The following is a 26,921-nucleotide window of genomic DNA, read 5'->3' on the forward strand; positions in this document are numbered from 1 at the left end:
TGAATCTGACTAGTATCCATGAGGACGTGGCTGCGATCCCTGGCCTCGCTCAGTGGGCTAAGGATCTGGCGTTGCTGCGAGCTACGATGTAGGTATTGCTGTGGCTGGGAACCTCCATGTGCCAGGGGTGCAGCCCTAGAAAGACAAAGAAGAAATGAAGCATATTGAAACTAATACAAGCGATCACTTGTAAAGGGCTGAGTGGATATGAGATGGGGTAGAAAGAGATGGTGAGGAGTGATTTTTCACTGTACACTTTTTATAGTTTTTTTTTTTTTTTATTAACGGCTACACCTGCAGCATATGGAAGTTCCCAGGCCAGGAATCAAATCCAAGCCACAGTTGTGGCAATGCCAGATCCTTAACTCGCTGTGCTGGACCAGGATGGAACTCACGCCGCCACAGAGACAACAGCAGGTTAACCCACTACACCACAGCGGGAACTCGTAGTTTTTTATTTTCGAAGCATGTAATGCTTAGCTATTCAAAAATGTTAAAAACAAATAAACTCCCTTGGTAGATTTAAAAATGATTTTAGCTCTCATATGTCACTTCTCTTTTTTTTGCTCTTTAACTCACAGGAATAGGAGACGGCGTTAGGACACGGGAGGAAGAAACCGAGCTCCTCAGAGGTATACCCACCCCAAATGTGTAAATCCATGTGAAGCTTAGGGCTCCATTTGCTTTTATTGTTTTAAAGTAATTTGTTTCTTACAGTGTTATTACATACACACACACACACACACACACACACACACACACACACGTGCACGCACACACACGGGACCTGAGATGGACAGAGAAACAAGGATAGCATTCAAACTCGAGGTGTTTTTTGTTTTTTGTTTTTTTTTTTTTTACAAAGTTCAAAATAGACTGACATTTATGTGCTTTTCAGTCATCACACAATGTACAGACATGATCCATTTGATGATTTCTATGCCCCCAATGGTTACACAATGAGGATTTTCTATGAAAGACTATACATAAAAGCTTTTAGATGAGAAGTAAATTGCTGTTTCCTGCAAACACCAGCCTCAGGCATACACGTCTGTGTTCGCGTGTGTTCCCGGAGGCCGCCGCGGTAGCCGGGCGTGAGCGCATCCTGCAACAAGACCTGGACGATGATTTCCAAGAGACTCGCTGCATTGTGCTCTCAAGATAAAAATCCCAAGTCAAAAGACCAGTTACTATAACAATAACAGGTAAAACTGCATATATATGTTAGAGATCAGAAGAGGCTATAAAGAACTGGAAGTAGTTGTGCTTCAGGGACCTTTTTTTGGTAAAGTTATCTTCATCATAAATACAAACTTAAAAAATGTCTCCGTGACTGATACAAAATAGACACAGATAGCAAGGTTTTTTCTTTTGAACTTGGCTTAGAGTTTAAAGGTGAAAAATCACCTCCACATAAATCACCAGGCATCGCGAGTCCCACTCTGGACAAGGAGCTTCCAGGCAGGCAAAGGGCCGAGGAGCCAAGTTAAGGTGATTTTTCCTCCTATCAACATAAAGCATTATCCAGAGGGAAAGGCAGGGTGTACCCACTAACGAACCAAATGCCTACCTTCCTTTTGGATTCTTAGACCAAACAAAATGGTCACCCTGCTTCTTGGTGGCTGGACCACAAGCTCTTCTGTAGTTCACCGGATGAATTAAATACGGCCTGTCTTCTGTGAGACCCTAAGGTAAGCATGATCCCTCAGGACTTGATGCCTCTTTTTTCACCCTCTACACATTAACTGTAAAACTCTTATTTTAGAAACACCATGGCAACTGCTTATAATGCTAGAGGACAAGGTATAATTTACATAGTAACATTGATGTTCGCAGCTAGGAAATAAATGTCATTTTATTTTCAGGCTGGTCAGTTTGCTCTTTTAGGCCTTTAACTTTGAAGGACACATGACCTCAACAATCAGAGTGAATTAGAAAAAAGATGAGAAAATAACAAGTGTCTTAATTAAAGTCTTTTGCAGGATAGGCTTAAATATAAAAAGAATTTCTTCAAATAATTTCCTAAGTGTCACTCAGAAGCATCCTTGCTGTCTGTAACATAATGTGCCTGAAGTCCTTGGAATAAAATTATAGAGTAATTTAAAATATATATTATACATTTGCAATGATTGTAAGTCATTCAATAGTTTGTAGCATGGCAAGGGGGTGAAATAGAGATAAAAGGCAGTCCACATTCATATTTTCAAGATAAATTTACTTCAGAAGTCAACTGAATTCCTTGCTCATGTTCTAAGTATAGCCATTGTGATAAGACCTGAAAGGAAAAAAGTTGGAGAGCACTTATAAAGACATGCATTTCACCACCTCTTCCATTCGATAAATAATTGTTTGGACCTTAATGAGCAAATAAAATACAGGACAAAATAAATAACACAGGTGCTCCACCAAGAACTCCATCAACTTGAATTTAGTTGATACTATACAGAAGAAAGCCAATTTATAGCAATAGGCGGTCACTGAATAGACTTAATTAAATCACTCATGTCTGGCCACAGCTCATTTTTTAACCGTCAGCTATACCTCCCACTTGATCCAGTCACAGCAGCTGTAATAATAGCAGACATGGCATTTTATAGGGTCAGTAAAGCCAGCCAACTCCAGCAACAGAAACAAGGCGAGCCCATCTGTATCCCAGGGCCTTAAGGACCACAGAGAGATGGAAGCACAGTATTCCCGCTTGGCTCGTCTCTTTTGAAGAGACTCCATACATAACAGCATAAAAAAAAATTTAAACATAAAAGAAGGAAAAGAATCACATCGCACAGAGAAGATGCCTCAAAAGGGAAAGCTGAAATAAGCCTAAACCACGGACAGCAAAGATGGAGAGCAAGGAGATGGGCGGGCATTTCGGGTCAGGGAGTGGCCCCAGATGAGCTTTTCGGGGGATCAGTGATCTCCGGGGCTCTAATCAGCTAGTTGAGATTAAGTCAGGACTCGAGAGTGTGCAGAGTCTTAAATGCCAGACTATGGAGTTTTCCTTCATTCTGCGGATTAGGGGGACTCCCTGGAGGTGTGCACGCAGGGAGCCGTGGTGGCGAAGCCAACACAGAATGGAAGTCAGCCTGAGAGCGATGTGATGCATGCTCTGGGCATGCGGGGAAGGAACAGGAAGAGAAGGGACACAGACAGGAGGCAGAGAGACAATTCAGAAGACAAATTTGATCATTTTTTGAAAAGCGAGCACACCAAGGAATTCTAAGAGAAAATACCAAAAAGAGTTGGCATCTCAGGAAGAGATGAGAGGAGACTCTGGGAGTCATTCACCGCCAGCATCCTAACTCTGGACACATGCTGGCTACTGAGTAAATGTTTGTTCGGCTGAACTAGTTAACGCTAAGAGTTCAGGCCAGGATGACTGAAAGAGGGATTCAACAGGAAGCACAGAAATGGTTTACAGAGAGCGTCACAATATTAAACAAGGCCACACTGTTCATCTTTAGCACTGCACACACTTCGTCCACGTGGTCCCCTAAGATCAAGTCCTCGAAGCAGAAAGGCTGTAAAAGGGGGTATATGTATTTTCTGTCTTATACACGTGCTGTTGTTGTTTTTGGCTGCACCCGCAGGATACAAAGGTTTCTGGGCCCAGGGATCAAACCCAAGCCACAGGAGTTCCCATTGTGGCTCAGCAGAAGCAAATCCAGCTAGCCTCCATGAGGACGCAGGATCAATCCCTGGCTTCGCTCAGTGGGTTAAGGATCCCGAGTAGCTGTGGTGTAGGCCAGCAGCTACAGCTCTGATTCGACCCCTAGCCTAGGAACTTCCATATGCTGTGGGTGCGGCCCTGAAAAGACAAAAATCCTCCACCACTAGGCCACCAGGGAACTCCTAGACACCCCTGCAAATCAGCAAAAGGAAAATAGCTGAATAAGTGGAGTACTGGGTACTAGATCAATAAGCTGAAAAGAACCAAATGTGAGCCAAAAATTAAACTGTACTTTACCTCAACATGCTTTTGAAACAATCTCTGATCTGTTTTTCTAAAAAGAAAAAAAAAAATCAAGCCACCACCATCACCTCATACACACATAAGACCACCGCTACCACCTCCAGGCCACAGAAACTGCCAACAGAGAGGTGGGGGGGTACAGAGGTGGGGGAGCGGGAGGCACAAACCACTGGGTCTGAGACAGGCTCAGAGGCGCAACACGGGGAAGAGAGCCAACATTTGGTAATAAGTGTAAATGGAAAGTAACCTTTCCAAATTATATTAAAAATTTGTTCTTAATTTTTAAGAAAATTCATGGTAATCAACAGACTCCCGGGCCAGGCACTTGTAGATCTGGGGCCTTGATTCATGTTAGGGGTCCTGCGCCTACTGAGGTTTCATGTTAGCGCTTCCACACCTTCACGGCTTTACAAATGCATATGGGAAGTACTTAGGACGCGATGTAGTCCAGAGTAGATTTTTTGGAAGAAATAATGGAATAAAGGGAAAAAAAAAATAAAGGAACAATGTATTGTTCTTTTCAAGAAAAAAAAAAATTGCCTACACATATGCCCCAAATGCCTCTTTAAAACACTCACCTAAGATATAAGCAGCCACTAATTTCTGATTCACACTTAAGTGGAGGTAGAGAGGCACCAGCGATTCCACGTCCCCCAGCGTAGGAAGCATCAGAGCTGCAATACACACCACTCCCAGGAAGACGGTCAGTAAACTGGGTCCTGAGGAGACAGTTCTGTTTTCTGAAAAAAGACAAAACTCTCTGAGCTGGCCTCTAAAACCACTGAAGACAAAAGTTCATTCCCAGTGACGGGCCACCCCTCCCCGGGACTCTGGTTTTGTCTAATTTCTCTGACTCTTTCCCATCATTCCTATTCCACGGGGCCTTAGCTGCTGGCCTTACCGGAAGCCCATTACTCGGCTGAGTCATTACAGGCCCGAATGTGGAAAGGGCACTGGGGGGTAGGGAGTGAGCCGGAGTCTGTAGAAAGTGTGTGTGTCTGAATTACAGACAGAGGTACTGTACTATTATGTTTAATATAAAATACATAAAGAGAATTTTAAGAGAGTGGCTAAAAGGAGACAGAAATTGAGCTTCTGGCAGGTTCCCCCTGTACCCCACACTGCCTGCGTGTACTCCATCTTGGAGCCCACTGTAATGGCGCGCCACTGCCTTCTGGAAGAACCTTCGCTGTGCCTCAAGACAGGTTCGTTCCTAATAACTGCAGCATCCTGCCACCGTTTTTTTAAGGCGGCAAAAAGGCACTACTTTAATGTTATTAAAGCTGCCTATGACAATTCTGGCCCCTCCACTCCACCCCCATTTATAGCACAGAAAGAGGAAAGCAGCAGAAGCAAGATCTGGTAAATATCATGCTAAATGAAAGAAACCAGGCCCAGAGGACAAATACTACATGGGTGCATTTATACGAGGAATCTGAAATAGCCAAACCCATAGAACCCGAGAGCAGAACGGGGGCTGCCAGGGGCTGGGTTGCTGATCAATGGGCATAAAATCTCAATCATGAAAGGGAAGTTGTACAGCACTGCGCCCGTAGTTAGAAATGCTATATTGCACACTTAAAATTTTGTTCAAAGGAGTTCCCGTCGTGGCGCAGCGGTTAACGAATCCGACTAGGAACCATGAGGTTGCGGGTTCGGTCCCTGCCCTTGCTCAGTGGGTTAACGATCCGGCGTTGCCGTGAGCTGTGGTGTAGGTTGCAGACGCGGCTCGGATCCCACGTTGCTGTGGCTCTGGTGTAGGCTGGTGGCTACAGCTCCGATTCAACCCCTAGCCTGGGAACCTCCATATGCTGCGGGAGCGGCCCAAGAAATAGCAACAACAACAACAACAAAAGACAAAAAAAAAAAAAAATTGTTCAAAGAGTACATCTCGTGTGCGTGCCACCATAAAATAAAATTGTAAAAACATCTGTTACCAGGCCTGCTCTTCTGCAGTTCCAGCTGTACACCTACCACACTCCTCCTCACGGTTTCAGGAAACCCAACAGCATTTTCTGTCAATATGGCTTTTCCCATGACCCTTCCTTTCATGAAGAGGAATAGCCAACAGCAACACAGTCTTTGTGTTTTACTAATGAAATAATGCTATACATTTGATTATTAAACGTGGCTTTTCTCAATTACTGATACCTTAGCTGTTGTGTGTGTGAAGTTTAACTGCAGCTCACCCATGCCAGATAGGTGGAAACAAATTCAGATCTTACAGTGATTACGCCTGAGATGAAAGAGTAGCATAAATACCTAAAAACGAGTCTGTCTTTTGCTAAAAGAACGTAATACTTTATATTTACACTTGTTGCAAGGGTAAGTTTTCAAGGAAAATACTTAACGACACAGGCGCTGTTGGATGCAAAAGCACAGTAAAGGTAATTTCAAGGAATTTTTACTGTTTAGAGAAATTCCAAGAACATTCACATAAATGCTTGACATTTTTCAAAGTGGAAAGTTTTTCTGATACTACAGGGTTGTAAACATTTGAGAGACCCAGAAAACATAAAGGTTCCTCCTAGAGATGACACTCTACACAGCTTGGTAGAGATCCTTTTAGATTTTACCAGTGCCCATATCAACATAAATAACTTTTACATAAATGAGACCATATTACACATGCTGATCTCTAACTTTTTGCCTCTCAACCTGGAAATATGTTGGAACCTCTTTCTCCGTCAGTATTTAACTATCTACCAGTCTGTGAAATCTTGGTAAATGTCTGCCTGACATGCCATCTTATGAATAGTCATAATTTAATCAATCCCAATTGATAGACTTTTAGGTCATTTTCAGTCTTTATTATTGCAAACAATAATAACATAATTTTCTTAAGCCAGAGGGCACCGGCTCAAACCTGGCACAGACACAGTAGTTCATTAGTGATGTAATTAAGACAAACCCACTAGAATTCAGCTGAATCTTTTAAAAAGACTTTTTTAATGACCTTGGCTTTAGTATTTTGTGAAAGTATGCTTTGGAAGTTTCTCTTCAACTTCCAAAAATGAATGTATATATACACACATGTATATACATATACGTGTACATATATATACACACATACAACACACATATACGCACACACGATTGGTTTGGTTTGGTTTGATTTTGCTTTTTAGGGCTGCACCTGCGGCATATGGACGTTCCCAGGCCAGGGGTCGAATCGGAGCTACAGCTGCCGGCCTACACCACAGCCACAGCAACGCGGGATCCTTAACCCATTGAGCGAGACCCAGGGATCAAACCCACATCCTCACAGAGACTATGTAGGGTTCTTAACCCACTGAACCACACAGCAGGAACTCCCCACTTCATTTTAAAAATCCAATCTTTCATGAGACAGCCTCCGTTTTCTAGCTACACTCACAGAGAGAACCCTGCAACACTGCTGTGCCTGTAACATGTCTAATAAATACTTCCTAAAGTTAAAGACATGCAAAGATAATGACATTTCAAAACCTCCTTAAATAATCTCAGTTTGTTTCAACATTGTAGTTTGGAGAAACTTACTGAAAAACCTTAGAATTCTACATACTGCAAAACATATAATTTGCTATTAACTTAATAAACAGAAGTTAAATCAGCAGAGACTAAATCAGTCACTATTATGCTCTATTCCTTTACTGCCATATTAATTTCCTGCCGTATTAGAAGCATTAGGGTAACTACTCAGAAATGGGACTCGCTGGCAGAGACGGTGGCGGTGGCGGACTCCTGTGGTATCGCCGCTGCTCTAGAAAGTAGCAGGAGCCTTGGAAACCTTGTAAGACAAAGAAAGCCAATCCCACAGCCCCTGCCAAGTGAGAAGTCCAGCCTTCCTAGCCAAGTCCATGGACATGTTCCCTGTGTAACTACTCGGTGCCTGCCTTCTTCAGCTTCGGGACAAGGATGCCTTGGAGAGGGGTTTTGGTTTTGGTTTTCAAAACAGCGACCACCGTGGAGTTCCCGCTGTGGTGCAACAGGATCAGGGGTGTCTCTGGAGCCCTGGCACGCAGGTTTGATCCCCAGCCCAGGACAGTGGGTTAAAGGATCCAATGTTGCCACAGCAGTGGCGTAGGTTGCAACTGCAGCTCAGATCTGCTCCTTGGCCCATAAACTCCACGTAGGGAGGGCCAGCCAAAAGAGAAAAGCAGAAAAGAGGCAACCATGCACTAGGCCACTATCACCTGTCATTATTCATCTACCCACTCCAACTTTACAATGAGAAGTCTCTAATACACTTCAGAAACAAAGGTTCATTATAAAATAAGATGCCCAATTAATATACACTTGTAATTAGCCTTTTAGGATGATTTTAACTGAATTCTAATACATTTGGAAATAATAGAAAAGATATGTAAAACACTAAACTTTAAACCCTTATTATCCTTGACCATTAAACCAGTCTTTTAAATACAAAAATGATTGACAGTGACCCCTTTATTTTAAATTACAAAATTAACACCAAAATCCCAGTACTCAAAATGGCCTTTCTTGTTCTACGGGAGGCATTTTTTCAAAGAGGAATCCTGCATTTCATACTTACTTACAAGTCAACTTCACCATAATGACTGCACAGTGAAGTGACATTTGACTGAGATTCTCTTTCAGCTTCAAAACATGAAAAACTAGTCCTGTCAGTTAATAATAGTTGCTGAGAAGAAAACAATCTACTCGCTACTACCTAGTTCCTAGGCTTGGTGTCACCAGAAAATCTGGGCACTCCCTGCTTGGACTGAGAAAACCCTTGGCTAAGTACATCAAGGAGGCATGACTCTGTCTTGTCGAAATAAACATTCCAAGATGAACAAACGGATAGCGGTCTCTGGGTGGCTTTAATCCCTCCTGTGTAATGCTGCAATTTCAGGGACAGCTGCGATCTCATTTGTACAGCACCATCAAGAAGTTTCCATGCTTTTTCCATGGAAAATTTTATCTTCCTCCCCTTATACTAGGGCTGGAGGGAGATAATGAGACGTGAAGAGGGAGGGGAGGGGAATGACGTCCGAAGAGCTGCCGATGAGGCTAGTGTCAACGTTGGAAGAATATATCATAACACTCCTGAACGTCTAAGCTGGAAGGAAATGAGGAATGGAGAGGGATTCAATTAATAGCCCGTAGGGGATATTATAATCTACTTAGTTTAATTAACTTCTACTTTAATGAGATTTTTTTTCAAAATAATATGAACAGTGCACCGAGCTTGGCCTACTGCCAAACACAGTGTCTCTCCTTCTTGGAATTCATTAAACGAGAAAGGATATAGGAAAGTCACAGGAACAAAGGTAGAGAGTTGCCAGATCGTGCCGCATTACAAAGCACAGCGCCTGCACTCTCAGGCTTTAGCGACTAAAAAGGCTAGAACGACAACGGCCGGCTGGCCGGCCCCTTACCGCCCCGGCTCCTTACCGCCGGTCCAGTGGGAGGGCTTCTCTCCTCTGAAAGGCCAGCTCCAGGCCTCTGGTTCAATTCGAGGTACCTGATCCCTACATTCACTTGTGAAGTAGTCGAGCTAGCTTTACAAGGGGCAGATCATGGTTCCAGTAATGATTCTTTGCTCCCTGATTATTTTAAAGTAAGAAGTTATTTTACTGTCGTCTTTTTTTCTAGGGCTGCACCCGCGGCATATGGAGGTTCCCAGGCTAAGGGTCGAATCGGAGCTGTAGCCACCTGCCTACGCCAGAGCCACAGCAACGCAGGATCCGAACCGCATCTGCGACCCACACCACAGCTGACGGCAGTGCCGGATCCTTCACCCACTGAGCGAGGCCAGGGATCGAACCCGAATCCTCATGGATACGAGTCGGGCTCTTAACTCCCTGAGCCTCAGTGGTAACTCCCAGAAATTATTTTAAAGGAAGACCTCGAAAGGGCTTGAAAAGCAACCCAAACTACCTGGTTGAAACGACTGCTCAAAAAATAAACTCTCAGTTAAATGTTCCTTTATTCTTTTTTCCTCTTCTTCCTTTTGTTGTTCTTTTGCCGACGGGAGGAGAGTAGCCACAACCTCCTTCCTTCCTAGCGCCTTCCTCTGGCTCTGCTCAGACACTTGGAGACGGAATTTGTCTATCACACCATAGTGACAGGATCGAACGTCTCTGTGACGAATCACACTGAAAATGTTAAAAAAAAAAAAAAAAATAACAATGCTGGTTAGGTTCCCAGAGGCCCGTCAAGCAGAATTCAGCAAGAGATTTCACACATGTTAACTGACTATAACCAGATACTCAAATACAGAAATTTGCTAATGATGCTTTTTAAAAAAAAAAAATCACAGTGTAACTCCAAAAGAAATAGGTAATTCTGAAATGGCTGATGAATAAGAGTCTGAAGTAAAAGGATGATAAGCAAAGAAAATTCCTTTTACCAATGACATTTTTTCCTGGATATCTGTGTGCAGCCCCGTGTTCACTAAATAGGATAGATGAAGTCGTTCCTTCCCCACAACAATCGTGTCAATTCCTACTGCCACTTAATTCTTGTTCAAGTAACAAACCTCACTCTAGCCTTCAAATGGAAGTCCGGGGCCGAAAGCAAAAACAAGCAATCGAATAAGTAAGCAACCCAGTAAGACCAAGGCAACGGAAGGCTAAGAATCCGTTTTTGCATTTCTCTGAAAAGACCAGAAAGCACCTTAATGTTTCTGAAAGTCATTTATTTTACTTCATTCTTAATAGAGGACACAAAACATTTAGGTCAGAGGTAACACATGTATCTGGCAAGGGCCCGCACTGCTTTGGAAGAGGCCTTGCTTACTGTGTACTGGGTGAAAATCAAAAGGAATGTGCAAAACCTCGTGTGCAAAGATCCATCATTTCATGGCGCCGAGGCGGTGAGATTGTGTGCCGAAGAAAAGCAGATCTAAACAAATACACTTTACGTGGTAGCTTAAGTTGAGCTTTGGTCACTGCATCCAGCTGGTCAGCACTAGTTCTAAAGTGAACGCAGCATACGAACAGCTTGAACACACAATCATTTATCTGACTCTCCAGGATGAAATTATCTGGAAGAGCGCAGATAACCTTTTGCAGATGAGTAGTTACACACTGGCTTCCTGTTCGTACAGATGAACTTTCAGGCTTAAGAGCTGAATCATCTCAGATGAATTTCTATTAGCAGTGTTCTGAAAGCACCGTAGTATTAGTTTCCCAAATGTCACAATAACAGCAAAATGATCTAAAGAAGGCTCACTTAGCTGTTATAGCCAGAGATATTTAAAGGGATAAGTTAGACCTTCACCTCCATCAAGGTCCCTGCCATGACCAAAACATCAAAATGAGGAAATGTTTGTGGAAATATTAACAAACACATCAGCTCCAACGTCATGAATTATTATTTGGCCGACCTGTCTCGAACTTCTCAGAAATGTCTTTAAAAGGATGTGGATGGACTTAAACGTTCCACACAAATTCAAAATATAATGAATGCCTTCTGTGACAGCGGCTTCAAGAAAAGAGCCTTTGCAAGTTAAACACGTAAATATTAACACACGTAAAACATGTTACCAGGAAGTGATTTTTGACTTACATATCCACACAACACTGAGGCTTTACTGCACCTGCAGCATCAACGACAACATACTTATTTGGAGTAGTACACAAAACTGAAAGAAAAAGTCACAATAGCCATTAGTGGTTTTTAAAAAATTAGTTTCTACAAGTAAAAAATTAGTAGGGGGTAGTTAAAATCCATAAAATAGACCTAGGAGACTCACCTTTGAACTTTAAGGCAAACTCATAAGGATTATACAGAGTCAACACTTGTTTATGTGTTGACTGGTCATCTGCATAAAATATTAGCTCCGTGGGAAACACGAAAACGGGAAGATTTCCTTCCACTAACTCTGGCTGTCTTTTTTGTTGATGCATTGGCACTGAATCCCTCTTGCTGCAGCTTCTGCTGTTACAGTCTCAAATCGATTTGGGGCTTTTCTCAAAAACAGTTAAAAACTCCAAAGCATTTTGGCAATCTGGAAAGAGAAGGAAAAAAAAGGAGGAAAGAGAAGAGAGGAAAGCAAGCTGAGTGATCCTGTTTTCATGAGTTAGCTATGACGAGCCTGTGAAGCGTGCTTCAAGAGAGTCCCCAAATCATTTGAACCTGCCTGTTGACGTTTCCTCTTGGCTTACCTATACAGCTTTTACCAAACTCTGCAGAAAAACTTACACACACTCCTTTCGCATTTGGATACCAACCTATGATAAATTACATAAAAACTTGAAGATGGGAATAAACAACTCTTTCTATTTAAAATTAATCACCCTCAAAGAGGTGGGATCAAAGGGCTATGACTCTTTTAAAACCTCAGTGGGTGGGTGCAGTGGGTTAATGATCTGGCTGATCTCCAGGGCATTGCCAGTTCGATCTCAGCCTGGCACAGGGGGTTAAGGATCCAGCACTGCTGCAGCTGCGATGTAGGTCAGAGATGTGGCTCCATTTGATCCCTGGCCAGGGGACTTCCATATGCTGTGGGTGTGACCAAAAACAGAAGAAGGAAAAAAAACACCCCAGATTTTTACAAAAGAATAAATTCAGTTTTGCCACAGCTGATTGTATGTGAGCCAATGAGAATTCTTAAAGACGAAAAAATGTCAAACAAAGTAAGCTTCCATGATTTACAGGGGAAAAACATGAGACTTTTTTTTTTTCTACATTCATTTCCACAATGCTTTAGATAGTACCTTCTGGCAGTTTGGGTGGAAAAGTTCTTTTTACCTTTTTTTTTTTTCCCTACTGAAACCCAAGACAAGCAAAAATGTCTTGAAAAGAAGCCAAATATTCAAACTTCTTAAGCAGTCCTTAGAGTTTTCTATGAAAATCCTAAGTCAGTAAGCAGGCTTTGGCATGCAAGTGGCACCATGCCTCCCCTCCTACGTCAAGTACACAGGCTTCATAAGAGCTATTTTCTTCCAACTTTAGAGACCTTTTTGGATTCCTTCTGGGGTTTCTGAATATGTTCCAGAAAGTTGTAGCTGGTAAAAGTCTGACTGTCTGAGAAGGTTTCTATATTCCTAATCCAGTTTTGATCAACTACCTACTACTTATTTAGCGAGCACCCCAAGGGTGGCTTTTTAAAATAAAATGTGAAAGCTACAACGTACAATCACAGAAAATGTCTGATTTTCACCCTGAAAATAGGCCACAAACCACTTAATACTTTGCCCTCGGGTTCTCATGCAAAGAGAAATATAACAAATGATTAAACTGTTGGGTGTCACCCGCTATAGGGGCTCGGATTCTGATTGAGGCCTTTGCAATTTTTATCAAATAGAAACTGTATAATCATATTTGCAAATGTTTATTCTTTTCTCTTAGCTGAACACCTGTGATAGGCCAGTTGTGTCAAGAGCTGCACAGAGATAGAAAAATGAATAAGGCACAAGGCCCCGCCCTCAAGAAACTCAAGTCTAGTTGAGAGGACAAAAGAAATATTTATGCTGCCTTTATTATCATTACAGCGCGTACTGCTGTACACCAATGCTAGGCAGTTAGAAGACTGCATAGGGAGTTCCCGTAGTGGCACAGTGGTTAACGAGTCCGACTAGGAACCATGAGGTTGCGGGTTCGGTCCCTGGCATCACTCAGTGGGTTAAGGATCCAGCGTTGCCGTGAGCTGTGGTGTAGGTCGCAGACGTGGCTCGGATCCTTTGTTGCTGTGGTTGTGGTGTAGGCCAGCAGCTACAGCTCCAATTAGACCCCTAGCCTGGGAACCTCTATATGCCGCGAAAGCAGCCCAAGAAATGGCAAAAAGACAAAAAAAAAAAAAAAAAAAAGAAAAGAAAAAAAGAAGACTGCATAAATAATTCTACCTGGATGAGAGGCCAGGAGATAACATTTGGGGTCGTCCTGAAAGAAATGGGGTGCTTTGGTGTTGGGGGGAGGAGGGAAGGCGCTCAGACCTAGTGACCAGCATTAAGTAAAGACACAGGAATGTGAAGGTGGGGAGAATATGGCTAAAGCGGCCCCGGATTCTACTTTCTTTCTTTTTTTCTGTTTTTTCAGGGCTGCACCTGCGGCATCTGGAAGTTCCCAGGCTAGAGGTCGAATCCGAGCCACAGCTGAGGCCTACGCCACAGCCCCACTGAGAGAGGCCAGGGATCGAACCCCCATGGTCACAAAGACCATGTCCAGTCCTTCACCTGCTGAGCTACAACAGGAACTCTCGGATTCCACTTTTTATTCATATACTTTAGAGCAGGCATGAAGCTCATGACATTGTTGGGCTGGTCCGTTTCTTCGGTTTTTGTTTTTAACTAAACTGAAAGCGCCTATCGGCAGTTTTATTAGCAATACGCTGTTACATTTGTTTAATTCATAACAGATTACAAACTTTGTAGTAACACATACTGTAAGTATTTGATATATGTAAAGCTTTTAGCACCTGTTCTAGGCAAGGCGATGTTCTAAGGATTCATTGTGATGATTAAATTAGCAAGAGACAGACTTCCCGTTGTGCCACAGCAGAAAAGAATCTGACTAGGAACCATGAGGGTGTGGGTTCGATCTCTGGCCTCGCTCAGTAGGTTAAGGATCCGGCGTTGCCATGAGTTGTGGTGTAGGTCGCAGACACAGCTGGGATCTGGCATTGCTGTGGCTGTAGCTCCAATTGGACCCCTGGCCTGGGAATCTCCATATGCCGCAGGTGCGGCCCTACAAAGACAAATAAATAAATTAGCAAGAGACAAGATAGATAAAAATTTGTGGAAGATAGTTCAACCAATAAATGTTGATAAAACCAGGTATCCATCTAGGGGAAAAAAGTTGAATTTATCTCTCATTCCTCCTTATAAAATTCCAAAATTTCATTATGGTAAATTCCAAATGGCTCAAAGCTTTAAATGTATAAAAAATTAAAACCATAAAAACACTAGAAACCATGGGAAATCTTTCTTTCTTATAATCTTAGGCTTTCTAACAACCAGAAGCTGAAAAATCATAAAAAATTCAACTACATGAAAACTTTTAAAGTTCTGCATGGCAGAAAAAAAAAAAACAACTTTATAAGTAAAGTCGAAAAAATATTTTCAAATCGTTAAAAAACTGAGCAAGCCCTATAATATTTTATAGAAAAGGACAGACAGATTGTCTTTAAACTTACAAAAGGATGCGTAACCTCACAAGAGAAATACAAACTAAAGCTAAACTGAAATACAGGCTTTTTTCCTGTTGGATTAGCAAAAATCAACAAGTCTGACAGCACACGGTGGGAGCAATCAGGCATGTTCTTACATTGCTGGCAGGGACATAAACACCAATTGGCACATCTACCATATCTGCCAAAATTAAATGCACAATTAAAGCCTGAGACCTAGAGATTCTACTTCGAGGAACTTATCGGCCATAAGTAAAACTCTTGTGTGAAATCATGTATGTGAAAAGGGTTTTAATTTTTTGCAACACTGAGGATTAAGTAAAATAATTCATGGGAAGCACACAGAATAAAGCCTGGCACGCAGTAAGAGCTCGTTGTTGCTACTGTCAAAAGCAAAAGACTGGAAACAGCCGCACCGGCCATTAATAGGGGATTCGTTAAATAAAGTCAGATACAGCCATTCACTGGGATACCTGCTACCTGTCAAGAAGAAAGAGGAAGCCCTTTGTGTGATGTGGATATGGACGGATCTTCAAATGCAGCAGCATTCAGGAGAAAAGTTGAATCAAACAACAACCTTACTAGAGCCTAATTTAGAAAAGGTGCCAGTTTTGAAACATAAGAAGGAATTTAGAAACAATGTGTGAAAAAAATCTGTTAATTGCATTTTCCAATTTATGAGCTTTTAACAAGACCAAAAACAAACTGTGTGTTAAATGGAATGATTTTAATTATTTAAAATTTTACATGCAAAAGAAACTCAGCAAAATGAGAAAAACCGAGATTTATTTAAGGCAACTTGCAAGCTTAAGGAAATAAATGTAAGACTTTGTCCTTAGGGAGTATGAGATGGTTTATAAATCTGGCTGGGGAGTCCAAATTAAACCCACAGAACAAGTACTAAACTCCCGCTTCGAACCTCAGTGCGTTAGTGGGCACGGGTGAGAGGTGAATTTTTATGGAAGTTTTAAATAATGGCTTAGTGGAAATTCTGATTCTTTGACTTCTGAAGCTTTCTCTTTCCAAGCTACGGTGCCGTGAACCAGGAATAGGCTGTCTGTCCTCTGATCACCATGTTAAAAGCATCGAATCACTCACTCTTCAGCAGTTTGTTACTTCTTTTCGGATCTCTGTTCCCCTTTCTCACTTATCTTGGCTAAGACATAAATTACCACCGAAACTCCAACCAGGGGAAGATTAGGGAGGATGTTGGCACCAGGTCACCAGTGCAGTAGTACAGACTCTTGCCAACAAACACGAGAGCATGACACCTGCCTTTCATCGATGGTTTTCCTGAGACTAACGCTTTCTCTTCCCCCCAGTCAATAGTGCAAAATGACAGAGCGCACGGATTCTGTGGAGAGGTTACACACTGAGCTGGTCCAACCAACCTCCCTGCAGATCAGTTAAGAACGTTGCTTTCCCAAAGTCGAGCACACACAGTCAAAGGATGTCAGCTAACCCTTCTCATTTTACCAACGAGGAAAGTGGGCCCAGGATGGTTAAGGGTCCTCACCAAGGGTGCACAGGGTGGTACTGGTGGCGAAAACTCTACAGAAACCATCTCTGTCTCAGTTCAAAAGTCCTGCCTCCCTGATGCTGATGCCCACGCCTGCACTCATCTCTAGAAAATTCCCCTGCTGTTTCCAGAAGAGTTTCTCAAAGGATGATTCAAAATTCAGTCCTGATACCTGTGTTTCCCCTTCAGTTTTATCAAGAAAAAAACCCTGAGGGAGTTCCCGTCATGGCGCAGTGGTTAACAAATCCGACTAGGAACCTTGAGGTTGCAGGTTCGATCCCTGGCCTCACTCAGTGGGTTAAGGATCCGGTGTTGCTGTGGCTGTGGTGTAGGCCAGTGGCTGCAGCTCTGATTAGACCCCTAGCCTGGGAGCCTCCATATGCCACAGGAGCGGCCCTAGGAAGACAAAAAGACCAAAAAAAAAAAAAAAAAAAAAAAAAACCCTGAGAGACAATTTCACTTACTAAGTTGCACACACTCTTCCTGATTATGAACGCATAGCTGGGGCGGTAGTGACCCAGGTTTATTATTTTATTCTTGCTCGCTGCACACCACAATTTGACACATTCTTCAAAGCCCAGTTCAAATGTCCCTTCTTTGTGGGCCTCTTCTACCACCCTGATCTCCATGGATCTCACCATTACATTTTTTTTTTTAATGTACTTACTGGATGGAGTGAATTTTTTCGTCTTTTGTCTTTTTAGGACCACACCCATGGCATATGGAGGTTCCCAGGCTAGGGATCAAATCAGAGCAGTAGCCGCTGGCCTACACCACAGCCACATGGATCTGAGCCGCATCTGCGACCTACACCACAGCTCACGGCCACGCCGGATCCTTAACCCACTGCGCAAGGCCAGGAATCAAACCCTTGTCCTCATGGATGCTAGTCGGGTTCGTTAACCACTGAGCCACAACGGGAGCTCCCTGGAGTGAATATTTGGACATTTGTTTTGTGTGGACCAATTGGGACTCCCCAGATTTAACAATAACACCCTATTGCTTTTCTGAGGAGTTTTGCTTATTTGTTTTCGTTTCGTTCTCTGCATCTGAAGACTCGGGGCAAAGCACTTAGCAGATACGGACCTCAGCAGTCAACCCACAGGTACCCGCTAATAAGTGACTCCTCCATCAGGGACCATGCCTCTCCCCAGAGCTGACCACCCCCCTTCGCTAAAGCCGGGCCAGCGGCCCGACTGGAGGGACAGTACATCTAGGGCGGCTGTCTGCCATGGGCTGGGGCAAGAGCCCAGGGAATCAGCACCTCCAGCTGCCTCTGCCCTCCTCCCTCCCTCTCCTCATCATCCCCGCATCATCCCGGCTGCCTCCTCCACACCCAACCGGGCCAGCCAAGTTTGGAAACCTGAGGCCCTGACACACCCCGGACCTTACAGGGAGACAGTGCAGCTGGGAGCTGGCGGTGCAGGAAACGGCCTCATCCTTTTCCTCTGTACCCGAAGCACAGAAATGCAACCGGGAATGAAACTGGAAAGAAAACCTTAGGTGTGCACACCACCTTGTGACCGGTTTGCAAAATAAATACTCTCTCCCACACACACACAAAAACAAAACCAAACAAAAAAACCAAACAAAAAACAAAACAAAAAAACCCTCAACACACTGAAATCCTCGCAGACTTTCCAGCATTGGTCCAGGGAGACCCATACCCCAAAGTGAGATCATTTTTCTCTGTCTTTCTCCCTGTGGATGGATCACAGGAAGAAAAGATAAGACTCTGAGATAAACAGGGGACTTTCAAAATCTTTTATCCCCATAGATTTAAAACCTGGAGCCTTAAAGAGCACAGGAACCACTTTCAAAGCATAGTCATTTGCCCCTCCACGCCCCACCTCCCGACTCTTGGAGGAGCGGGGAGAAGAGACTACGAGAAAAATCAGATGAAATAAGTGAACCTTGGGGATTCCTGGACCAAAGGGGTTCCAAGCTTGAAACAGTTAAGGCTGATTCCAGGTACAGATGTCCCCAGAAACGACTGACCCCTCCACTTGGCTACAGTGCAGGAGCTGCTCACTCCCTGGCCCCGGCTCCTGTGTCTACTGCTCAGGGTTCCCAGCCCCACCTTCAGGCCAGCTCCCCTTTATCTGGGCACAGCGCCTATCTCTCTCCTGCACGCTTGGTGCAGTCTTTGCCAATGGCCCGCTGGGCACGACACAGTTACGACTCCTACGTCCTTTTGCTTTACTCTCGCTGCTGTTAAACCCTCTCTCCTCATTCTAGTATCGTCCACTGGGATTTTTAATGGTTGGTATGTCTCTAAAATTAACTCTTTCACCAGCGACATTATAATGTTCACTTTTTTTAAAATTTGTAAATGGTCCACCCCTCGATATTCGGCCATTCTATTTTTATACACTTTCTAGTTTAATGGTATAATTTCACGTCTCACTAATGGATTGACTGCTAGAAATGTTATGGAGTGATGGGCTATTACAGATTTAAGATGTAGAAGTTGAGTAGTGTATGTTTTGAGACTTAAAAGAAACAAGGACGCCTTCCAGCGATGTTTAAAAACATTTCCTGGGAGTTCCCGTCGTGGTGCAGTAGAAACGAATTGACTAGGAACCATGAGGTTGTGGGTTCGATCCCTGGCCTCACTCAGTGGGTTAAGGATCCGGCGTTGCCGTGAGCTGTGGTGTAGGTCATAGACGAGGCTTGGATCCCTCATTGGTGTGGCTGTGGTGTAGGCCGGCAGCTGCAGCTCTGATGCCACCCCTAGCCTGGGACCCTCCATGTGCCTTGGGTGCGGCCCTAAAGAGCAAACAATTTTTTTAAAAAATTAAAATAAAAACATTTCCCTTAAGGAGCTCCCACAGTGAGGCAACAGGAATGGTGGCGTCTTGGAAGTGCTGGGACTCGGGTTCGATCCTCTGCCTGGCACAGTGGGTTAAGGACCCAGCGTTGCTGCACCTGCGGCTTAGGTCGCAACTGCAGCTTGGATCTCATCTCTGGTCCCAGAACTCCATGTTGTGGGGCAGCCAAAAATGAATAAAAATAAAAAATAAACAAAACATTTCCTTCCAACTAGTTATTTCCAAGCCTCGTTTTACAATATGCCAACATGTCTTCGGGTATTTCAAGATGTGTGTGTACTTCTCAAAGCAAAGTCCACATGCATTCATTATATGAAATACATACGTTGCTACCCAGAGCACTCTCAGAAGTCACAAATTACTTCAACAAACATTCACCGAGGGCTAAGTGCACAGCAGGCGCTGTGCTAAGGGAAATGGAGAAAACATGAAAACATGGTCTCAAGCCCTCCAAAAACCGCAGTCTAGCAGGAACAATGGATGTATATGGTAATTGGCATATGTGACAAGTGTTAAAATGCTGACAGATACAAAATGCTCCGGGAGCATAAAGAAAGAGACGGTCTGCCTTCCGCAGGGCTTTGCAGTAGGGGTGGAGGCAGAGGGACTTGAGTTACAAGGAAGAGTATGTGCGGAGGCACTGCCTGTGATGAAAGGAGCTTGGGCGCTGCCTGTGGTGAAAAAATAGCGTGTGTGGGGAGCGACAAGAGGGAAGGTTGGGGAGGTAAGCTGGAGGCAGGTGCCAAAAGTCCGGTGAGCCAAGTTGGAGGGCTTTACACTTGATTCTGGATGCGCCAGTTATCTCGCAAAATGTGGTACCAGACCAGCAGCAGCTACTGCTGCTGCACCTGGGAACTTGCTAGAAATGCAGATTCTTGGGTCCCGCCCGAGACCTACTATATCAGAAATTCTGAGGTTGGGGCCCAGCCCCCTGTGGGTGTTTGTTTTTTGGGTTTTTTTTTTTTTTGCCTTTTAGGGCTGCACCCGTGCCATATCGAAGTTCCTAGGCTAGGAGTGGAAAAGAGCTGTAGCCACCGGCCTACGGCAGAGCCACAGCAACGCAGGATCCGAGCCGCGTCTGCAACCTACACCACAGCTCACGGCAACGCCGGATCCTGAACCCACTGAGCAAGGCCAGGGATGGAACCCGCAACCTCATGGTTCCTAGTCGGATTGGTTTCCCCTGTGCCATGACGGGAACTCCTCCCTGTGTTTTGATAAGCCCTCCAAATGTTTCTGCTGTACACTTGGCTCTGAGAACCACTGCTGGCAGCGGAGGGGGACCCTCTGAAGGGTCTTCGGCAGGAACTGACTGGATCAGATCTGAGGTAGGAAACTAGCTGCCGCTGGCCAGTCAAGCACAGTGCCTGACTCCAGAGTAGTTGCAGTAAAAAAGAAATATTGAGCAAATGTGGGGTGGAGAGACGAGGGGCTACACTAAGGCAGTAGGAATGCAGAGGAGAGAGTTTAGAGATGCTTTGCAGGTGGCCCACATTAAATCTAGTGACTGAGCTATATCCGTACAAAGCTATGACTGAAATGGTTGTTATTTACAAGCAAGCTGTTAGGAATTCCTGTTGTGGCGCAGCAGAAACGAATCCGACTAGGATCCATGAGGTTGCAGGTTCGATCCCTGGCCTCGCTCAGGGGGCTACGGATCCAGCGTTGTCGTGAGCTGTGGTGTTTAGGTCGCAGATATGGCTTGAATCTGGCATTGCTGTGGTGTAAGCCGTCAGCTACAGCTCCAATTTGACCCCTAGCCTGGGAACCTCCATATGCCTCGGGTACAGCCCTAAAAAAAAAAAAAAAAAAAAGGAAAGAAAAGAAAAAGCAAGCTGTTAGTTTGTCGAATGTATCAACTACTAAGAGTTTTAAGAAGGAAGTGGCCCACAGGCCCTAGAAAAAGGGGAGGTCAAGAGAAATGTCTCTGTGAACCCCACAGTGTCGAGAGCGAAGGGTACCCTGGCTCGTACACGAGTCTTCTGGTCTGCTTGGCAGTTCTGCGTCTGACTTGAGTGAATAAATTGGCATATGCATGTTAACATAGAAATTGTGAGTTTTGTTAGTATGAATCCATCCCCGAGTCTGATCATTTCTGGAGGGACTGGCAAACGTTCATTTTGAACCCTGAAAAACTGAAAACCAGACGTTGGTTCGGGTGATCTAATCAAGGTACTGCCAAGGTGAGACCTTGCTAGAACTTTCTTTTTATTCTAACTTCATCTCTGGTCACATAGCCCATTTAATTCAGGAAGAAGCCGGAATGAGGGAAAGAACCAGACTTTGCACTGTGCCCAGGAGCTCACGAAAGTCAGGTGGAACTGTTATTTCCAGTTCTGGAGACAGCATTCAGCTGAGGCAATCCTGAGCGTCCTGAGAGGGAGGGAGACAGGTACGTGTTGACCTACATGATTGAGTTCCCTGAGGAGAATGCGGCGGAAGGCAACTCCTCGCTCCGTTGGGGCTCTGGGGACTTCGCGTTGCTTACTGCGTGTTCTTTTAGTTGACACCAATATCGTGGTTTATTTGACCAGCTAATTCTAAGAGTAGTTCCCAATCAAAAATTGCACCATTTTATGAAATTTGAAAGCTATAAGGGGCTCCAGAGATTAAAACAAAACTTTCGTATTACAGATAAGGAAAGGGAGAGCCTCAAAGAGTAACATTTTTTTTTGTCTTTTTCTAGGGCTGCACCCGAAACATATGGAGGCTCCCAGGCTAGGGGTCTAATAGGAGCTGTAGCCACTGGCCTACACCACAGCCACAGCAACACCAGATCCAAGCCACTTCTGCGACCTACACCACAGCTCACAATGCTGGATCCTCAACCCCCTGAGCGAGGCCAGGGATCGAACCTGTAACCTCATGGTTCCTAGTTGGATTCTTTAACCATGGAGCCACAACGAGAACTCCAAGAGTAAATTATTCAATCTTTTTTTTTTTTTGGTCTTTTTTGTCTTTTTAGGGCCACACCTGTGGCATATGGAGGTTCCCAGGCTAGGGGCTGAGTCACAGCTACAGCTGTGGGCCTACACCACAGCCACAGCAACGCGAATCCTTAACCCACTGAGGGAGGCCAGGGATTGAACCTGCAGCCTCATGGTTCCCAGTTGGATTGCTTCACTGCAGCCAGGGCTTGGGAACTCCCAACTATTTAATCTTTTTATTGTAGGGTAAGATTCTCTCCAGAATACTACAAGGTGGCAAAACAAGATTCAGAGCAACACTAATAATCCAAGTTTTACACAAGATTTAAAATTCTTCTATTTTCCATCTTAATCTTTTTAAAAACAGAAGAATAGAAAATTACTTTATTGGGCTATTAGAGGCTTGGGAAGCTTTTCTTGAAGTTTTTCTTTTTTCTTTTGCCACACTGCATGTGGAAGTTCCCAGGCCAGGGATCGAACCCGTGCCACAGCGACCCAAGCCACTGTAGTGATAGTGCCAGATCCTTAACCCGCTGTGCCACAAGAGAACTCCTACCGTTTAATCATTTTTGTTTTTCAGAAACTGAAGTGAAATGTAAAAGGTCCATGAGAAAAAAAAATTTAATACCAAATTGGGGAAGGAAAGGTGCATGAACAATTTAAAGGGAGAAACACGCAGTACTTTATAAGCTCTTTGTTCTATTTTCTGTCTTGGCCTATAACCTGGTAACTCTGTACGGAATATTGTCCACTACATTTAATTGTATTTTATACATAAAGGGCATCTATACATAGATTTGAAACACTCCAAATTTTCAAATATCCTGGTATCTGAGTAAACCTCTCATTTTGAGGGCTCTAGAAATGCTTCAGAAACTAGTTTAATATCGAATCCTGTTTGGAGATGTGGATGAGAACAACTTGAAAGGCACATCTGGATCCATTTCCTGTTTTCCAAATTTCCCACTGCTTTATTCTACCAAATACATGTAGAATCTCAAAGGTGGTGTCCCCACTCCCTATCCACCATCCTGTATGTGATATTTTAGAGGTAGCGATTTCCCAGCACTTAGAGGAAACAAGTGGAGAAGGCTTGCATCATCAAGAATACGTGAAATCCCGTGCGTGCCCTGCCCGAAGAGGTAGATATTTGCCCCCTTCGGCCTGGAATCCACATGAAGAATGCAATGCATTCCGCAAGTACGGGACTGCTTTTTTAGGCAAGATCCAAAGGACTCAATCTTTCAGGTTTCCATCCTTATCTTACTTCCCTCGAAGGTTAAAAAAAAAAAAAAATCTGGGACCTTTTTCACTTCACATTTGCCCTGTTGCTCCCCGAAGTGAGGGCTCTTCGATTCTACTGGGGCAGAAATGCTACTTCAGTCTGGAGAGGACAGATGTCAGTTACTTTACCCAGAGGGGAGACCACATAGCACAGATGAAGGGCTGCAAGGCTGAAGAGTGAGAAGCAAACGGTCCATCCTAGGACTTCAGCTCCACCTGCTTGGGGCCCAGTCTTTCCAGTCCTCGTCCCCACACCGGCCGGCTCCATGTGAAACCGGTCATGTGAGCCTGTTTACAGCCGAGCAGCTGGTGCAACCATCAGGATCCGCGCGGAGGTCCAGGGAAGGCAAAGGATACAGGCCACGTACCCCTTCGGCCGCCACCCCCTCCCCCCATTATTTCAAGAAGGCGTCTGCTCTCACTCGCTGCCTGTCCACCCCACTTTCATCGCCCTCCAGCCATCCCGGGACGCCTCGCTCCAGCCTCGCCAATTTCCTTCCAACTGCTCGCCGCGGGGACCGGCTGGGCCGGAGGAAGGGCAAGGACGGTGTCACCTCGAACAGGGAATCGACCTCCCTCCCCCAGCCCTCCTCGAAACATCCGCCGAAGAGTTGTCCCTGGAGTCGCATCCCCGGGGCAACCGAACTCTGCCGGGCAGGAACCGGGAGGATCCCGAGCCAGCTGCCTCCGCCCGGGCAAAAGCGAAACCCACACGGGCCGGCCAGACCCTGGGGCGGGGATCCGCGGGCGGGCGGCGGGGCAACTGCCAGTGAGAGAGGGGGGCAGAAAGGACTCCATCTGCCTTCCCCCCACCTCCCACCCACAGCCCGGCGCCGCGGAGCCCGGCGGTCAGTCGCAGAGCCGAGCTCGGGATCTGGGCAAGGCTCCTTCGTTCCGCGGGGTCTCGCGGCAACGTAACTTCCACGACTTCCCGAAGTCGGAGGAAGTGGGTGACGGGACGGTGGGGGACTCTCACCTCGGCAACACCGGCTCCTCGGAAAGCAGCTGCGACTGCTCCTCCGGTCCTTTGTCAGCATCTCTAGGCTGCACTGCCTGCTGGGATACCGGAGGACTCAAATGCCACCTCTCTCCGCCCTCGAGGATGAGCTGCGGTTGGGGGGGTGGGTGGGAAGAGGTGGAGTCGGGGGCGGGGCCGGAGTCGGGGGCGGGGCTTCCTTACTGCCACCTGGCCTCTCGGTTTCTCCCTTCTCTCTCTCTAACCTACCCCTCCCCTAGCTTCCTGCCGCCCCATGCGGAGAATAGGGGCTCTGACAGAGGGCCACCTCTCATCGCACTTGTTACGCTGTGACCCTTGACTCCTCTCTTGTCTTGTTGCCCTACACCCCCCCCCCCCACACACACATCCAGTGAGGACAGGGGCTAGTCGAGTCTACCTCTGAGACGAGGCTTCTAAACCACCTCCTTCTCCACGCCATCCTCAGTGCTACGGGCCCTGTTTAGACCCTATGACTTTTTGCTCGGACCATTGCAGTAGCCTCCTGATCACGCTCTCTGCTTCCACTCTTGTCTTTGTATAAACCATTTCCCAGACAGCAACCAGAGAGATTTAAGATGTATATGTGACAAGTTATTCCCCCTTGAAAGCCAGCCTCATTGTCAGTAATGCTTATAGGCCCCTTGGAGTATCCTTAAAGATAGAATTTTCAAAATTAGATCTTAACAATGTCCATAAAGGAGAGCAAGGTACAGTCACGCCAGGTCCCCTCCCCAGAAGTATAATGCCCGAAGTAGTTGTCCTACCCAAGCAATAGGCTGCCAGTAAATCTCTCTTGGGCCCAGACTTCAGATGCTTTTGCTCATAGATTCCCTCAGTTTATAATGCCCTTCTGTCTTTGGAGTACCTGCTTATCCTTCAAGGCCCAGTGGAAGTGTCACTTCCTCCAGTAAGCCTTCCAGAATCATCCCTGAGAACAATTAACTCCTGCTCCACCACCATAGGATGTTACTTATTTTGCTTTGTAATTCTCTCTCTCTTTTTTTCCCCCTCGTCTATTTAGGGCCCCACCCTTGGCATATGAAAGTTCTTGGGCTAGGGGTTGAATCAGAACTGTAGCTGTGGCCTACACCACAGCCACAGCTACGCCAGATAGGAGCCTCCTCTGCACCCTACACCACAGCTCACAGCAACATCAGATCCTTAACCCAACGAGCAAGGCCAGGGATCAAACCCACGTCCTCATGGATACTAGTTGGGTTCGTTACGGCTGAGCCACAACGGGAACTCCATGCTTTGCAAGTCTTTTTTTTTTCTTTCTTTGCTTTTTAGGGCCACACCCGCAGCATATGGAGGTTCCCAGGCTAGGGTCCAATCGGAGCTACAGCTGCCAGCCAGCCTATGCCACAGCCACAGCAACGACAGATCCAAGCTGCATCTGCGACCTACACCACAGCTCATGGCAATGCCAGATCCTTAACCCACTGATGTCGACGGCAGGGATCGAACCCGCAACCTCATGGTTCCTAGTCAGATTCGTTTCCGCGGCGCCACAATGAGAACTCCTGCAATTCTTGACTTATGTAACCACGAGTCGTGTATATGTCTTCCTTTCTCTCCTGCCTAGACTAAGAATTCCTCCAAGCCCACGCATCGCTGGCAGCAGAATGTGTGATCCGGAGGAGACATCACACAGTTGGATGAAACGAACGGAATCCTTCAGCTTCACTGCATGTGAAGCCCTCAGCAGGCCCAGAAGGGATCCTCGGCAAAGCCTCATACAACCGCCACCCTTCCTTCGCTAGGACATCTCCATCGTGGCCCGGCCACGTGTCGTCTTGCAAACACAAACTGGTTAGGCCGAAGAGCATTGCAAAAGGACCAAAGCTTGCACTTCCCTTGCAGGTCAGACTGGTTTGTGGTACAACATGTGGTTGTGGATAATGTAGCTGGTATAGTTCAATGACAGTCCGGAGTAGAAAGATTTCATGGTGCCCTCGAGGATAACAGAGTTTCCAAATGCAGACGTATCTCCTGCTTTGGGATGGCTTCGGACTCCTATTTGCTTCGGGCTATTCCTGGGCTCCACCCATGTCCCTTCAGACCTTGGAAACGATGTTACCAGGACTGCTTTTATGAAAGGAGGCATCTTGCTTTGGGTTGTTCTTGCATCACTGAACGCATATTTGTTTTCTCCCTAATTACATTACCAGCCACACTCTGGCAGTTTCCTTATCCCTGAAATGGGGACAAGAATCCTTGCCCTACCCAGGTGACAGGCTGTTAGGAGGTTCTAATGTGGTAATACTAGAGCATATGTGATAACAGAACTACGCATGCGCTTCAAGTGTGAGAGCT

At 45.3% G+C, this 26,921-nt stretch overlaps 1 protein-coding gene across 2 annotated transcripts; it reads right to left on the reverse strand.

Moving 5' to 3' along the window:
* Positions 1–829: 829 nt before the first annotated feature.
* MOSPD1 (motile sperm domain containing 1) lies at positions 830–24,659 on the reverse strand. Of its 2 annotated transcripts, XM_005654294.4 has the most exons (6): positions 24,585–24,659; positions 11,673–11,927; positions 11,486–11,561; positions 9,854–10,071; positions 4,549–4,710; positions 830–2,275 (listed from the first exon to the last, which is right to left on the reverse strand). In XM_005654294.4, exons 2-6 carry the CDS (start codon positions 11,824–11,826, stop codon positions 2,244–2,246), a joined length of 642 nt encoding a protein of 213 aa, XP_005654351.1. In that variant the 5' UTR covers positions 11,827–11,927; positions 24,585–24,659; the 3' UTR covers positions 830–2,243.
* Between the last annotated feature and the right edge of the window lie 2,262 nt (positions 24,660–26,921).

This window comes from Sus scrofa, chromosome X (genome assembly GCF_054392235.1).
Source record: "Sus scrofa isolate SSC_HxYL_T2T_F1_AM1 chromosome X, Sscrofa_HxYL_maternal_Yorkshire_Landrace_v2.0, whole genome shotgun sequence".
Taxonomy (NCBI): domain Eukaryota; kingdom Metazoa; phylum Chordata; class Mammalia; order Artiodactyla; family Suidae; genus Sus; species Sus scrofa.

What these genes read in the sequence shown, in the direction of transcription:
- MOSPD1 (XM_005654294.4), bottom strand. Translation starts at nt 11,826, where the DNA reads ATGCATCAACAAAAAAGACAGCCAGAGTTAGTGGAAGGAAATCTTCCC. An exon ending in TGAGCAGTCGTTTCAACCAG is followed by an intron (nt 4,711 to 9,853) that starts GTAGTTTGGGTT and finishes GTCTTTTTTCAG; the next exon opens with AAAACAGAACTGTCTCCTCA. An exon ending in AGTGGCTGCTTATATCTTAG is followed by an intron (nt 2,276 to 4,548) that starts GTGAGTGTTTTA and finishes TTTTCCTTTCAG; the next exon opens with GTCTTATCACAATGGCTATA.